This window comes from Quercus lobata, chromosome 1 (assembly GCF_001633185.2).
Source record: "Quercus lobata isolate SW786 chromosome 1, ValleyOak3.0 Primary Assembly, whole genome shotgun sequence".
NCBI classification, from domain to species: Eukaryota; Viridiplantae; Streptophyta; class Magnoliopsida; order Fagales; family Fagaceae; genus Quercus; species Quercus lobata.
Window position 1 is genome coordinate 24,309,492 of NC_044904.1, and position 14,382 is coordinate 24,323,873.

General features: G+C 34.0%; 1 protein-coding gene across 1 annotated transcript; it reads left to right on the plus strand.

Annotated features, from left to right (window-relative positions):
* The first annotated feature begins 159 nt into the window (after nt 1-159).
* LOC115984376 (26S proteasome regulatory subunit 6B homolog) lies at nt 160-6,350 on the plus strand. Its single transcript, XM_031107415.1, has 6 exons — nt 160-731; nt 1,855-2,085; nt 2,439-2,597; nt 3,046-3,198; nt 3,628-3,711; nt 5,958-6,350. Exons 1-6 carry the CDS (start codon nt 234-236, stop codon nt 6,090-6,092), a joined length of 1,260 nt encoding a protein of 419 aa, XP_030963275.1. The 5' UTR covers nt 160-233; the 3' UTR covers nt 6,093-6,350.
* The last annotated feature ends 8,032 nt before the right edge of the window (nt 6,351-14,382 follow it).

Sequence of the window (14,382 nt, forward strand, 5' to 3'; positions counted from 1 at the left end):
TATTTAAGAAGGAAAAAAAAGGAGGGATTTTCTTTTATTTTAAGATATAAAAAAATAAAATAGAACTAAAGACGGTGTGTTTAGAAAATTAAAAAGCGGAGGTCTGAAACGTCACCGTATTGGCATGTTAGCTAATAAATACTCCAAATTCTTTGCCTTAAGATTTCTTGCCTCTCACTCTATTCTCTTCTCTTCTCTTCTCTCTCTCTCTCTCTCAAACTCCCCTTCCAATAATGGCTGCTTCAGCCCTAGTAATGGACCCAAAGCCAACCCCAGAGCTACCGCCATCGGTTCCTTCCACAAGATCCGACCTGCAAAGCAACTTCGCCGACCAAACCTCCGACGAAGACGACCTCTACGGCCGACTCAAATCGCTACAGAGACAAATCGAATTCATCGACATACAGGAGGAGTACGTGAAGGACGAGCAGAAGAATCTGAAGCGAGAGTTGCTGCGAGCTCAGGAAGAGGTGAAGCGGATCCAATCGGTGCCGCTCGTGATTGGACAGTTCATGGAGATGGTGGATCAGAACAACGGCATCGTCGGGTCAACCACCGGGTCGAATTACTACGTTCGGATCCTTAGCACCATCAATCGCGAGCTGTTGAAGCCTTCGGCTTCGGTTGCTTTGCACCGTCACTCTAATGCCCTCGTCGATGTGTTGCCGCCCGAAGCCGATTCGAGTATCTCGCTCCTCAGCCAGTCTGAGAAGCCTGATGTTACCTATAATGTATGATACTTTTTCCAATTGATTCTAAATTTTTGTGCTTTTTCGTGTTTTAGTTTTACACTCTGCGCGATTTGGTTTTAGGGTTTGTTAATTTTCGACATTCAATAGAATTTAGGGTTTGTTAATTTGATGCTTCTAATAGGGACATTGAATGCATTGTAGTGGCGGTGCGGTGCTGCTAGGATTTAGGGTTTTGTTGAAGAAGCAGTTTCAAGTTATAATTATGCTAGGGATGCTACAGTTTTTACTACATAAGCCATAACATCCAATAGAATTTAGGGTTAGTTTAATTTGATTTAAGGGTTTGTCGTTTTGGTGCTTCTAACAGGGACATTGAATGTGTTATAGTGTGGGTATGGTCCTGCTAGGATTTAGGGTTTTGTTGAACAAGCAATTTTCAAGTTATAATTTTTTTTTGTTTATGAGTGATGCGAAGGATACTACTACCTACAACTTATAAACTGACATGTCACCAATTACAACAAAGTAATTCAAATGTTCATTTATTATGTCGTTTAAGTGGCACCAATCATATTCTTGCCGGTCACATCAATTTGTAAGTTTTTTTGTAGTGTAGTAAAATTTATAGTAGCTTTAGAATTTTTCTTTTGTTATTTTTTAGATTGGTAACTAGCTGTGAAAGGACTGAGTGATATAATTGGGCAATCCAGCCATGTAATGTCCTTTTTCAAGGAATTTGATATTCTTATATCAATCCTTGTATGAAGGAAGAGTTGTTTCAAAGTAAAGATAAGTTAAAAATAGTAGCGTATTCAGCATGTGTCAAAACTTGAAAATAGAAGTCCATACAACAAAAATTGCCCTAATCCATCCTCCCTCCCCCAAAGCCAAAAAAAAAAAAAAAAAAAAAAAAAAACTTTTAGGCATTATAATTGAAATTTAAAGGCTATTATGGCATTACTTTGTTGCAATTTATTATGTAGTGTTGGATAAGCTAATTTTGCTGCTTGTTTCGCTTATTTAACTGGTTACAGCTTTTTAAATCCCAAATTTGTATGTTGCCATCTTCTCTCTACATTACCATACCCTTATATATATGTTTGTTTTTATAAGAATTTAACATTGGTGTGCTTGTCCACTCCTAATTTAATATTTGTATCAGGATATTGGAGGGTGTGACATTCAGAAGCAGGAAATTCGTGAGGCTGTAGAGCTGCCCCTGACTCACCATGAGTTATACAAACAAATTGGTATAGATCCTCCTCGAGGTGTTTTGCTTTATGGTCCCCCCGGAACTGGCAAAACTATGCTTGCCAAGGCTGTTGCTAATCATACAACCGCTGCCTTCATTAGAGTTGTGGGCTCTGAATTTGTTCAGAAGTATCTTGGAGAGGTATGTGTTGACATTGTGTGCTATACAAATTAGTTTGCGTGCCCTAATTTTGTAGACATATTTCACTGAATTTTGATGTCTCACTCGCTATATATAACTTATCGTGTGAAGTAGCTTGCATGATCAAATATCTCACTTCATCATTTCTTGTAGCACATGTTTTTTAAATGTGCCGATATCTTTTTTTGGGCCTGTGTGATATTATTTTCTAAATTTTAACTTCCTGAATAGTGAATACTTTGGGAAAAGCAAGTGGTTTTAGTGATATAAAAGGTCCATCTGTTGAGTGTTTTCTTGTAGCAATTTCTTGGTCATTGAGTGATACTATTGTTTCTTTTTTCTCCTCATTTTAGGGCCCACGTATGGTACGTGACGTTTTTCGCCTTGCTAAAGAGAATGCTCCAGCGATTATCTTCATCGATGAGGTTGATGCTATTGCTACAGCTAGGTTTGATGCTCAAACTGGAGCTGATAGAGAAGTTCAGCGTATTCTCATGGAACTCCTGAATCAGGTATGAATTTGAGAGAGAGATTGGTTGAATTGAGGCTTACATAAGTTCTGCCAGGAATTCGTTGTGCATATCATGGACTTGGGTTTGGAGAGGACTTGCCTTTAGATGGCTTAAATTTATGCTAATGAGCTCTAGCTCAAATGGCTTGTCCTCCACCTATAATAATGGGATGGAGGTTGCCCCCACCCAGGGTGCCTTAGCAGTAAGGGAGAGAGCTTGGACTAACTGTAAACCCAAAAGTCTCTGGCCCACACCTTGAGGGTTCCTCATTATAAAATAATAATAATAATAATGGGATGAAGGTTGAGATCATTGTTTCAAGACCTAGTGCATGTATAAGTTACCAATAATAATAGTAAAAAAAAAGACTTACATATGTTCTCATACTTGCATTTCCCAATCTTGTTTGCTTCTCCTATGTTTTAATTTTATGAATTTTTGGCTGTAGATGGATGGGTTTGATCAGACAGTGAATGTTAAGGTTATCATGGCAACTAATCGAGCAGATACATTGGATCCTGCACTTCTTCGTCCTGGGAGGCTTGACCGAAAAATCGAGTTCCCTTTGCCTGATAGACGACAAAAGAGGCTTGTTTTTCAGGTAAGCCTTGTGCACATGCATTGGTGTAGTGTTTCTGAAGTCTTTTACCATGCATAGTGCCTGCTTGTTATGACTTGGTTACCATCTTATTTAGGTATAGCATTTTAAATCCTCATTTTTTTTAGGTGCATACAGTTTATTAAAATCTCACTTATTAGTATGGGCTCCATTTATAAAAAAAGCTATCCCAAATGATAATATAGTAATGCTTTGTTTTGTTTTCAATTTTAGATCTTTTTCATCCCAAAAATAAAAGGCACACAGAGACATTAAAAGACCTCAAAAAAACCCACCCTAATCTTTAATAGCAATCTGGCAACACAATTATCATTTATCAATACCAATTCTCCTATTCGTTGTTATTGGTTTTGTTGATTTTCAGCATTCTAAGCTAGTTAAAAATGTTTGAGCCGCTTTATGTTTTTGCAGGTGTGCACTGCTAAAATGAACCTTGGTGATGAGGTGGACCTGGAGGACTATGTTTCTCGGCCAGACAAAATTAGTGCCGCTGAGGTTTGTTTGTTCTCCCTTTTTCTGATTTTGCCTCAAATGATAGTGTGAATGTCTTTTATATCACTTTATGAGAATCAATTGGATTTTTTTACAAAATGAAAAGGCAATTAGATTTCAATTAGGATATATTTTTTTTAATGGATGATAAAAGTTTCCTTTAAGGGAAAACCAGATCATATAAGTTGCTTATGCAAGCAAGACTCAAGAAAACCGAATAGAACTCTCGCAGGACACCCTGCTACAAAATGACCAACCAGTGAAACAGGATTTACAACTCACACATAAAACCACCAAGCGCACACATCTAGCAGTACTACCACACCAGATAAAAAAGCAAATCTGGATCTTAGATCAAAAAAGGATATCAGGAATCCTCCATATGCGGCACTGACCCTTGTTCTGAATGGTGTTTTTAATATTTCTGCACCAAAACATTTTTCCCAAACAGCAAACATGACTGCTTGGATCACCTTCTCTTCAGTGGACACTATTAAATTACCTATTATCCTAAAAACTTAAGCTATTGGGATATGGTAAATTTAATTATTTAACTGCACAATTCTAACACTCCCTCTCACGTGTGGGCCGAAACTTCTTAATAGGCAAGGCCCAACATGTGGGAATTTAAATGGGAGGTAGAGTGGAGGAGATAAGGATCGAACTCAAGATCTTATGTTCTGATACTATATTAAATTACCGATTGTCCCAAAAATTTAAGCTATTGGGATATGGTAAATTTAACCACACAATTCTATTAGACACCTTACCTCCATGAACTCTCTGATTCCTCTCAATCCATCTTTGATATGTAACACCTGACCCGGCAAGTTTGCATAGGATCTGTTGCAGACTTTTCTCTTTTTGCTTTCTTTATCGCCCAAGCCAATTCAAAGTTGTATCCCAATTGTTCTCTACATCAGACATTTTCTCTGCAAGGCATCCTATACTCTTCAAGTAAAATGACACTCAAAATCTAACTGAATGCTTGGTTCAATCTTGCCCCTACATGGGGAATATAGCAGATCACCCTGATAACCCCAAGCTGCAAGTATGTATCTGGCTGGTTAGTCTGCTTTGGATAGTAAACCAACGCACAAAAGCCTGATTAGTAATTGTTTTAGGAAACCACACTTCTCAGAAGATTTACTTGCTAAATCATGTATGATTCAGTAACGATAAATGTCCAGCAATGGACCATCTGTATGCCATTGGTCATGCCGCAGGCATCCCCTATGTTAGCAAATAGAGAATCTTGCTGTAGTGGCATCAGTACTTTCCTCAAATGGAGTCTCTTCAACCCCAAGAGCTATCAGATGGACAGAGATCTCCCAAAAGGATTTTCCCTTCAGTAGATAAGAGCGAACCCATATAAACCCTGATCTAGCATAAAGGCTCAGTTTAAATCTCATCATAGCTGCCCTATTCCACTCCCCTGCTTTGCATAAACCTAATCCACCCACTTTTTAGGCTCAATGACCTCAATCCAAGTTATGTTAGTAGTTATAGCCATCCCATTAGCACCACAGCATAAGAGAGAATTAATTTACCATCCCACAGCCTTGAGCACTTTCTTAGGGATGATAAAAACATACCCTTGGGGGCATAGGTAGATGCTCAAAGAGTTCTGGGCACCCGTGTTAGCCAAAAATAATAATAATAATAATTGCGGCTCCAATAAACCTGCAAACTAAAAGGCACATATTTTATTAGCAACCCTTTCAGCAAAAGACAATTGCTTAACACACCAGGAGATGATTTTTTTCGCATAAGAAAGGCTTTATTAGATAAACATAAAAGAGTTTACAAACCAAACACTTCAACTAACAGAAACAGACCAACAACTACAAACGTTAAATGATAAAACAACCCACAAACCGAAACACCACAACCTCCAGAACAAAACATTACAGAGACAACCAACAACTAAAAACAGATAAGAACACCCAACAAAATCTGTCAGATCTTCAGGTGGAGATGATTTTCCAAGTGATTTTCTCTGCCAATGATCTGCAATCACCCACAGAAAGTTTTCCTGATACCTCTTCAAAATCTAGGATGCTAAGGAAATGAGCTTTAGTATCAGGATTTAACCCAAATTTTGCAGCTAGACCAGAAAGATTTTTAAAATTCTCAAGGACATTTTTCACAGCTTCAATTATGAAAATTCTGTGGGGTTGCTGTTTCCTGACACAACAATACCAAGTTGTCTTGTGATGTTTTTCCTAATGCGTGCTGGATGTTCACAGATTGCGGCTATTTGTCAAGAAGCAGGAATGCATGCAGTTCGCAAGAATAGGTATGTCATTCTGCCAAAGGATTTTGAGAAGGGATACAGAACAAACGTGAAGAAGCCAGATACAGACTTTGAATTTTACAAATGAGGACGAGAGATGGAAGCAAATTTGAGAGTACCGTTGTTAAATGTTTATGAGCATGATGTGTCCATCTTGACAGAATCCTAATTATCATCCACAACTAGTTATATGTTTTTCTGATGAACTTTGTTGAACGGTTATAGCCATTTGTTGCTAAATTGTTTGTACTTAATTGATGGCTTTCTAAAAGGCATTTTAGAGCAGTCTGTGGGGGAGGAACCAGGGCTACTCAACAATTAGGCTATTTAGGCAATGATTTATGGCCTCCAAATGGAAAAAAAGACTAAAATTGAAATATTATATCTATTTATATTTTAGTATTGCAAAAAAAAAAAAAATAATAATAATAAAGTAAGGCCTCAACTAGTTAAAAAAAAAAAAAAAAAAAAAACCTCTTTTACGGGCTTAAGACATTAATAGAATAGAATGTCTTGTCTATTTGTTTTATAGTGTAAATTTTTTAATTAAGGTCTATTAATTTAATGAATAATTTTTTTTTTTAAATATACACTTTTTGAATCTTGTGCATTCTATTTATGGTGGTTAAAGTTGCAATCTGGATCATATGATTTTACAAACATTTAGGATTCTAACATTTTTACAAACATTTAGGACTGTAAAATTTGGGATTGTAAATTTTGTAGGATTGTATTGAAGTGCCAAACTTATCATATATCAAATGAATATTTTATATTTAAAAAAAAAAAAAAAAAAAAAAAAAAACCCCACATTTAAACCTAAAAAGTACCTAATACTCAAACCTCTAATATAGCACTTTCAATAGATTCTAGGCCAAAACCATTTCTTGATAGTTTAGTGAGCCCCCCTAGGCTCATCATTATATCATTTTATTTGACTTATTTATGGGTTCTAGCTCTAAGGAACATATACATGAGGCAATGTCGACTTATGCACGTCTTGTTGGCCAAACGATCAGATATGCCGCGCCATGTATCATCCCCTCTTTCTATAGAGGAGAGATAAAGAAAAAGAAAAAAAAATATAGTGATCGTGTCGTAAGACCTTGTTCATTTCTACTTGACGTTATTTTCCTTATTTTTATTTTTATTTTATTTTTTTAACGATTAAATGGTTACTTCACCTTAATATTCATCTTGTTTTTTGATTTCATATTGTAGTTAGCTATTTTTTATTTACTAAATTGTTTTGGATTTTGAACTTGAAATTTAGAACTTGGAAAACATTTTCCATGTGTTTTGTAAATATTTTGGTACTTAGTTGTTAATTAAACATTTATTGAAATTTTTGAATACTTTATACTAAAAATTAAGTATATTTGTTGTGTTAGTAAAGACGTAGTGATGTATGACATACAAATTACGTCATATTGATGCAAATCTTTGTTCTTTTATGGATAAATTCATAATTTATGTGATTATCTAACTACAAAATCACTACCAATGTGTTTATTGATTTAAATATGAAAATAGGTAGTGACGAGTACCATAGATTGGACGACTATATGGCACTAATTACATGGCAATAAATGGCTTTGTAATCGGCGAGCTTCAGCGGTAAGAAAAAGCAATCATGAGCCAATTAAGTCTCCATTTAAGCTCAAACATATGTTACTCAAACAGCTAGGAGAGCCATAATGAGGCCCCCAATGGTCACACTCATAATAAGGCTCCCAATAGTTGTACTATGGCTATAAATAAGCCATTAAGCACTAGAAGAAAGGCATGCACATCAAAATACACAGAATTACATTCTGATTCTCTAAGAGATATTGAAAAGCTTACTGATTTAGTCATCGGAGAACCATTGGCTAACGCCACTTTGATACCTTTCTCTCTCATATTTGCAAGGAACATCACCTCATCCACAACCTAGACGAGGTCTACGACTAACAACCATTTTTGGCATCATCAGGTAGGATCTTACACTCTATGATCCCAACTACCTCTCACGATCTTACGTAGGATCTCGATTTTGACAATCATGATTCTATTAATACATTTTACTATGTTTACGGTAGTTTAAGAGTAAAAATTTTCAATCTTTCAAAAAATTTTCTCTTCATTTCTCTTACTAAAAAAAATTAAAATTAGAATTAATAATTTTCTAGACAAATTCATTTCTTAAATCTATTGGTTCAATACCTAAAATCCAACATTGTTTAGAGAGATAGTGATCATCTCAAACATAATATTTATCCTGATATATATTGTTTAGATTTATTTTTAGAATTAAAAGTTTTAAAATATGCTTATAAATAAATGAAAATAGTCTAATTAATGTATTAAATTATATAAAAATGTTTAGGTTTATTTTACTATTCCTTTTTCTAATGCATGCAATTGCTTATAAAATATTAACTAATAATACATTTTACATTTGTGTCTACAAAAAGAAGTTATCCAAAATTAAAATTGAGAAAATTCTATTTAACATCAACTACGTCAGAAGAAAGATTAAGTAGATTAGCAATATTACTAACTGAAAAGGGAATCTTAGTGGAATTTAAATACAAAAAAGTAGTAGTAATCTTGCATCTCAAAAGGCAAGTAAAATAGATTTTTAAATGAAAAAAAAATATATCAAAGCATAAATATTATTCAATCAATATATAAAAATAAGAGAAGATCCAAAATATGTTAAGTTGGCCTTAGGGTCTATTTGGGATCCGCTTATTTCGCTGAAACTGAAAACTTTTTATTGAAAGTACTGTAGATAAATGTAAATGTTAGTTGGAATAGTAAAATAGGACCTATGAATAGTACCAAAAAGTGCAGTAGGACCCATGAATAGTAGTAAAAATAAGTCGAATAGTAAAATAAGTTAGCAAAAAATAAGCTAGCCAAACAGACACTTAGACTGGGCTCTATTATTGCGGATTGCAAATTTGAGTTTAAAACTAAATTGAGGTACTTGACATAAACAACTCCATTTGTAATTTATAAGTTTTTAAAACTTTTTATTTTATATTTGAAATACTCTACACATTAAAAATCTTCATAGTAATATGGTCATATTTTGCATGAAAGGCATATAATATGCCAATAACATGGTTAATATTTCATGATTTTGGGATGATCATTGTGGTATTAGTACAAAGAAATCAATTCAATTGAGGCTAAATTTGTTAAAAACACACAAATATCAAATTGATAACTTTGCAAATAACAGAGGCTAAATTTGTTAAAAACACATAAATATCAAATTGATGGCTTTGCAAAGAACTATTCTGCAACGACCATTATTGGGATATTGGAAGAAACTAATTTTTTCAGTACTAGAAAATAAATTATCATAAAATGAAACATTTTAGATTGTATCCTTAAACCCCAAAATGTTTTAAACCGATTCTAAGAGTACCTTTGAGAACCTTTGATGCCAACCAAATTGGACACATGCCAGTTAATAGATGGGTTCTTATTTGACCAAAATTTATGTAATTTGATTTAATTGACCCATCTTGCTCTCTAGAGAATTACTTTCAAAATTCAGGAAGGCGGAAGATTTGAAATTCATTCCCTCTTGTTAATTCTAAATGAAACTGTGAAGCTTGCATTTAGCATCTAACACCATTTTCATGGCTCTTGCCCAGGTTGGATAGTTGTCTTCAGTCAGACGACTAATATTGCTCCAGGTGTCTCATACTCATTTCAATGAATGAAGCAATGAATGAAGAAAGGACTATTAGGATATTCCATTGGAGTAAGAACACAATAAGAGGAGGTTGAATTAAAATTAGCATTAGCAATTGAATCAGAATTAGATGCCATTGGAGTTGTTAGAGCTCGAGCTCTTATACCATAACAAAATTGTAAAAAAATTGAAAGAAATTGAGAGAATTTGGAAAATATCTGAAAATTGTATTCAATTAATTGTATAAACTATACACTATCCAAATTAGGGATAATGTATTTTAGTTGAAAGATATGTAGCTTGCAACATTGATAAAAAGATTATCATGTAACTATTTCAAAATAAGAATCTCATAAAAAAAATTCTAAGACTTTATGTATTTTGAGTTTTTTTTAGGGTCAAAATATGAAGTTATCTTTTTATTATATTTTTTTATAATTTAAGTTTCTTAATGACCATCTTAGAAAAAATTCTTAGAGCCGTCATTGATTGTGTAGGTAGAAAAACATATTATATGTGGTGAAATGATTAATAGAAAGTGGTAATAAAATATAAAAAAAAATATGGTTTTTAAATAATTAATTAATTGATCATATCATAAAATTAGACATTTAATTAACAATTGAAAATATCAATTATTTCTTAGAATAATTTGATCACGATTGAAAATCATGTCTAAAACTCATAATTATCAGAAAACCAAGCAAACTTGGAAAAAACAAAAAGTGCGTGCCCTTTAATTGGCATTTTGTGTTCATGACTTTTTCAGTTTCTAACTTGGATTTTTGGCCATTCGTTCTTATCCTACCAACTTAAGAGAATTATATGAGTTAGGATAGACTTGAAAATAAAGAGTTCTAATTGTTTTTTTTTTTTTTTTTGAGAAAGTAAAGAGTTCTAATTGAATTCAATACTCTGTGCTCTCACCTTTATAAATAGGGGGATACATAACATAAAGTCTTAACTAGCACTCATAAAGAGATATAGCAAAGTTGGGCAGTAAATGCAATTGCAAGTGTGCACTCCTATATTTTTGAATAGCTATCACAATTCACAAACCCTCGGAATTCTTAGGTCTAGAAACCCTTACCATTGATTCTAAAAAAACAATAAACAAAAAAACCCTTACCACTCACCACAAACAATCCCACACCCTTAAATCCTCAACCACAAAACCCTAGTTTAGAGGAATTTCAAACCAACACCAATCCCCCTCTTGGGAAGCAAAGAGGAAATCTAGTACAGAATCCCAGGAGTGGAGTTGCTATAACTTAGGAACAAAAGCTTGAATCTAAAGAACCTCCACAAGTTCATCATTGCAAGAGGCGTGCATGCAGGAATAATTCTATACCTAACCTACTTTAAATTTTCTTCTTTTCTCTATGTTCTCTCCCTCAATTTGAGGGGGGAAAGTTCAATTCAATTTTTTTTTTCCAAAAATTATTTTTTATTAATTTTTAATTTATATAAGAAACTCCAAAAATACCAAATTTGTCAACAAATGAAAAGACAAACTATATATTTATATATAATAAAGTAGATGCAAGGACACTACATAATAGATAGTTGTCAATTATTTTAGTTATAAAAGGTGCCATTGGACACTCTATATACCAAATTCCCAAAGCATGTCCCTATTGTAGTAGGGGATTTAAAAGGAAGATAACAAAATTTACATTGTCGGAGAGAGGTGGGAGAGATGTTAGCATCAGAAAAGATGGGAATTCAATTGAGGCATGGAAGATACTTAAGGCACTCAAAGACAACAAAGATTTGTTAGGAGGAATACTAGTTACTAAAATCAGCAATTATGATTGATGTTGTTGCTTTCATCTACGTACGTCTGTTATTGTAATAATTCGTTTCTCTCCTCCATCCTATAGTCCTATTGCTGCTCTTTCTTTTATTCATTACACCAATTAAGAGGACATATTCGTAGGTTTGCATACATTCACAGTAAAATACTTTATGGAGACGTTGACTTGATAGGAAGAGATGTGGGGTTTAAAATGTTTTTCAAGAGAGTAGACTAAATATATCAATTCTACCAAAAAATAAAATAATTATATCAATAGTTTTAAAGTCTACAAAATAGCACACACATATATATTGCAAGATGCTAACGTGGCATATAATGATGATGTGGAAAATCTCATGGTTGATGACATGTTATGTAGCGTTGATGTGATTGGAAGAAATTAGCTTGTTGATGTGGCAGGACTTACCTGGCATACTATGAAATGTGTTATAACTTATAAACAAATGTCAACATATGGTAAAGGCGTCTTTAGATGTGTGGTAGTCATGTATAATAGTATCCTCTTCATTGAGATAAATCTATTTTATTTTTCAAATTAAATATTAAAAATCTAAGAGTTTATACAATACTATGTTATTTAAAATTTTAAATGACATGATACTCTATAGTGTACACTAATAAATACAGGAAATAAAATCTTCACTATAAATGGACTCTCTCTCCATTTCCATTGAAATTAATGGAGAGGATCCTATTCACGTGCATGTGGCACATGGAGGCATGTGAGTGTGTTTGGTGGTATGTGGATATGATGTGTAGAGACTTTAGTCAATGTGTGAAGTCGTTCACGATGTCCTTTTGGGTTAATTTTTGGGGCATTTTGCAAATTGACTTCAAATCTTTAAAAGATTATTGGAATTTTGAGATTTGAGAGGAATAATGAATAAACAACTTCAGGAACACCATTGGAAGAAGGCACCTCTGGGAAGGAATGCTGAAAAAAAAAAGCATGACGAGGAGAAAGGTTTCATAACATTGACTCTTATAATCTTATACCATATTAAATAGAATGAAGAAAACCAAATGATGAATAGAAAGAAGAAAATAAAATGAGAGAGAGAGAGAGAGAGAGAGAGAGAGAGAGAGAGAGAGAGAGAGAGAGAGAGAGAGAGAGAGAGAGAGAGAGAGCAAGTGAATTAAATATGGTTCAGTTTAATAACCTACATCCATAACGAGAAGCATATATAAGCCATTACATTTTTACTATATTTAATTGTGTGTGATAATAACCCTAATGTAGGGTATATACAGAATTACGTTAGTCTTAAAATCATGATAGTCTATAATATTACAAAATCACAATAGCCCATAAAATTCTAGGATGATTTACATATTTTATGATAATATACTTGTATATTATAACAAATATAAAATTGGTTTACTCGTATTAACTAGAATTTCTTAAGAGGAATAAGAATCCTCTAATTCTCTACTAATTATAATATGTTATGTATTGAATATTAAAAAAAAAAAAAAAAAACTCTTGTTATTAAAAAGACTTATAACATTAACAGGTTGCAATAAATAGAACATAGTTTCTCGTAAAGAGTACAACTGTAAATTGAGCAAAAGAAATTAGAAGACAGAAAGGGAAAAAAAAAACTGTCATTACATCACAAACACAACCAACTCTCTTTTAGAGCATCCACACTAGATGTGGTAAATGTGCCAAATGTCAAATATTTGGCACATTTGCCACATCTAACACCAAAAAACCTCATTTATTAGATGTTCCAAATCTTATAAATTATGCAACATTGAACAGTAACCTCATATATTTACCACCGTACGGACGAAATGTGGTATAACTTTATTATTTTTTTATTCGGTTTTCTCTCTCCTCTCACTTTTTTAATTGATTTTTTCTCTCCCCAACCGGTATCTTTCCTCTCCTCACGAACACCTCTCCTCACAGTCTGTCTCTCTCTCCCAAACCGGTGTTCTTTCCTCAAATCAAACCCAGAAATCTTCTTTCTTCAAATCCAAAAATCAAACCCAAAAATCCTCAAATCCAATTCCCAGTTTAAAACAAAACCCAGAAATGGAATCATCACAAACCCAGAAAGAACAAGGGAATCGGCGATGGAGGCGAGGTAGAGCTTGGTGCTAGGGACGACGAAGCCATGAAGATCGGCGTGCGAGCAATAAGCGAGGTTCGTGAGGGCGAGGTCTGCCGCCGGAGTGTTCGTCACGATTATGGGATTGGAATTGACGTGGGCATCGACATTGAGGTGAGATCGGAATCGTGGGTTGCCGGTGCTAATGGGTTTTGGTTGCCGGTGCAAGTGGATTCGTGGCTTTGGGTTGGCGGTGCTAGTAGTTTCGTGGGTTTGGGTTGCCGGTCTAGTGGGTTTTGGTTGTGTTTTCTGGGTTTTGAGTTGCTGTGTTTTCTGGGTTTGATTAATGGGTTTTCTGGGTTTTAATGGGTTTTGTGGTGGGCGGTGGTTATGGTGGTGGTTTTGTTTTCAATTTTTTGTTTTGCTTTCAATTTTTTGTTTTGCAATGGATTGTGGCTGCCACGATGGTGGCGGTGGCGGCGGCAACAATGTTGTGGTTGTTAATTACTGTGTTAGATATATTATTTTATTGTGTTGTTTATATTATTTTAATGTGTAGTAAATATTATTTTAATGTATAAGATTGAATGATAAAACATCTGATAAATGTGATGTTATAAAATGATGTGGTAAAATAATAAAGTAGGTCTTTAGTGTGGTAAAATGGCATAAATTATACCACAGTTGCTGTGGATGCTTTTACACTTTCTATTGTATAGGTATATGAGGACGGGACCTATATGAATCTTCTAGCTAATCTGCATACGATTTTAATTATCTTATCCATTCTATTATATCGAAGTTCCTG

Excerpts from the sequence above, each read along its gene's own strand:
- LOC115984376 (XM_031107415.1), top strand. The coding sequence starts at position 234 with ATGGCTGCTTCAGCCCTAGTAATGGACCCAAAGCCAACCCCAGAGCTA. Across the intron at positions 732-1,854 it reads AGCCTGATGTTACCTATAAT|GATATTGGAGGGTGTGACAT; the intron begins GTATGATACTTT and ends TATTTGTATCAG. Across the intron at positions 3,199-3,627 it reads AAAAGAGGCTTGTTTTTCAG|GTGTGCACTGCTAAAATGAA; the intron begins GTAAGCCTTGTG and ends ATGTTTTTGCAG.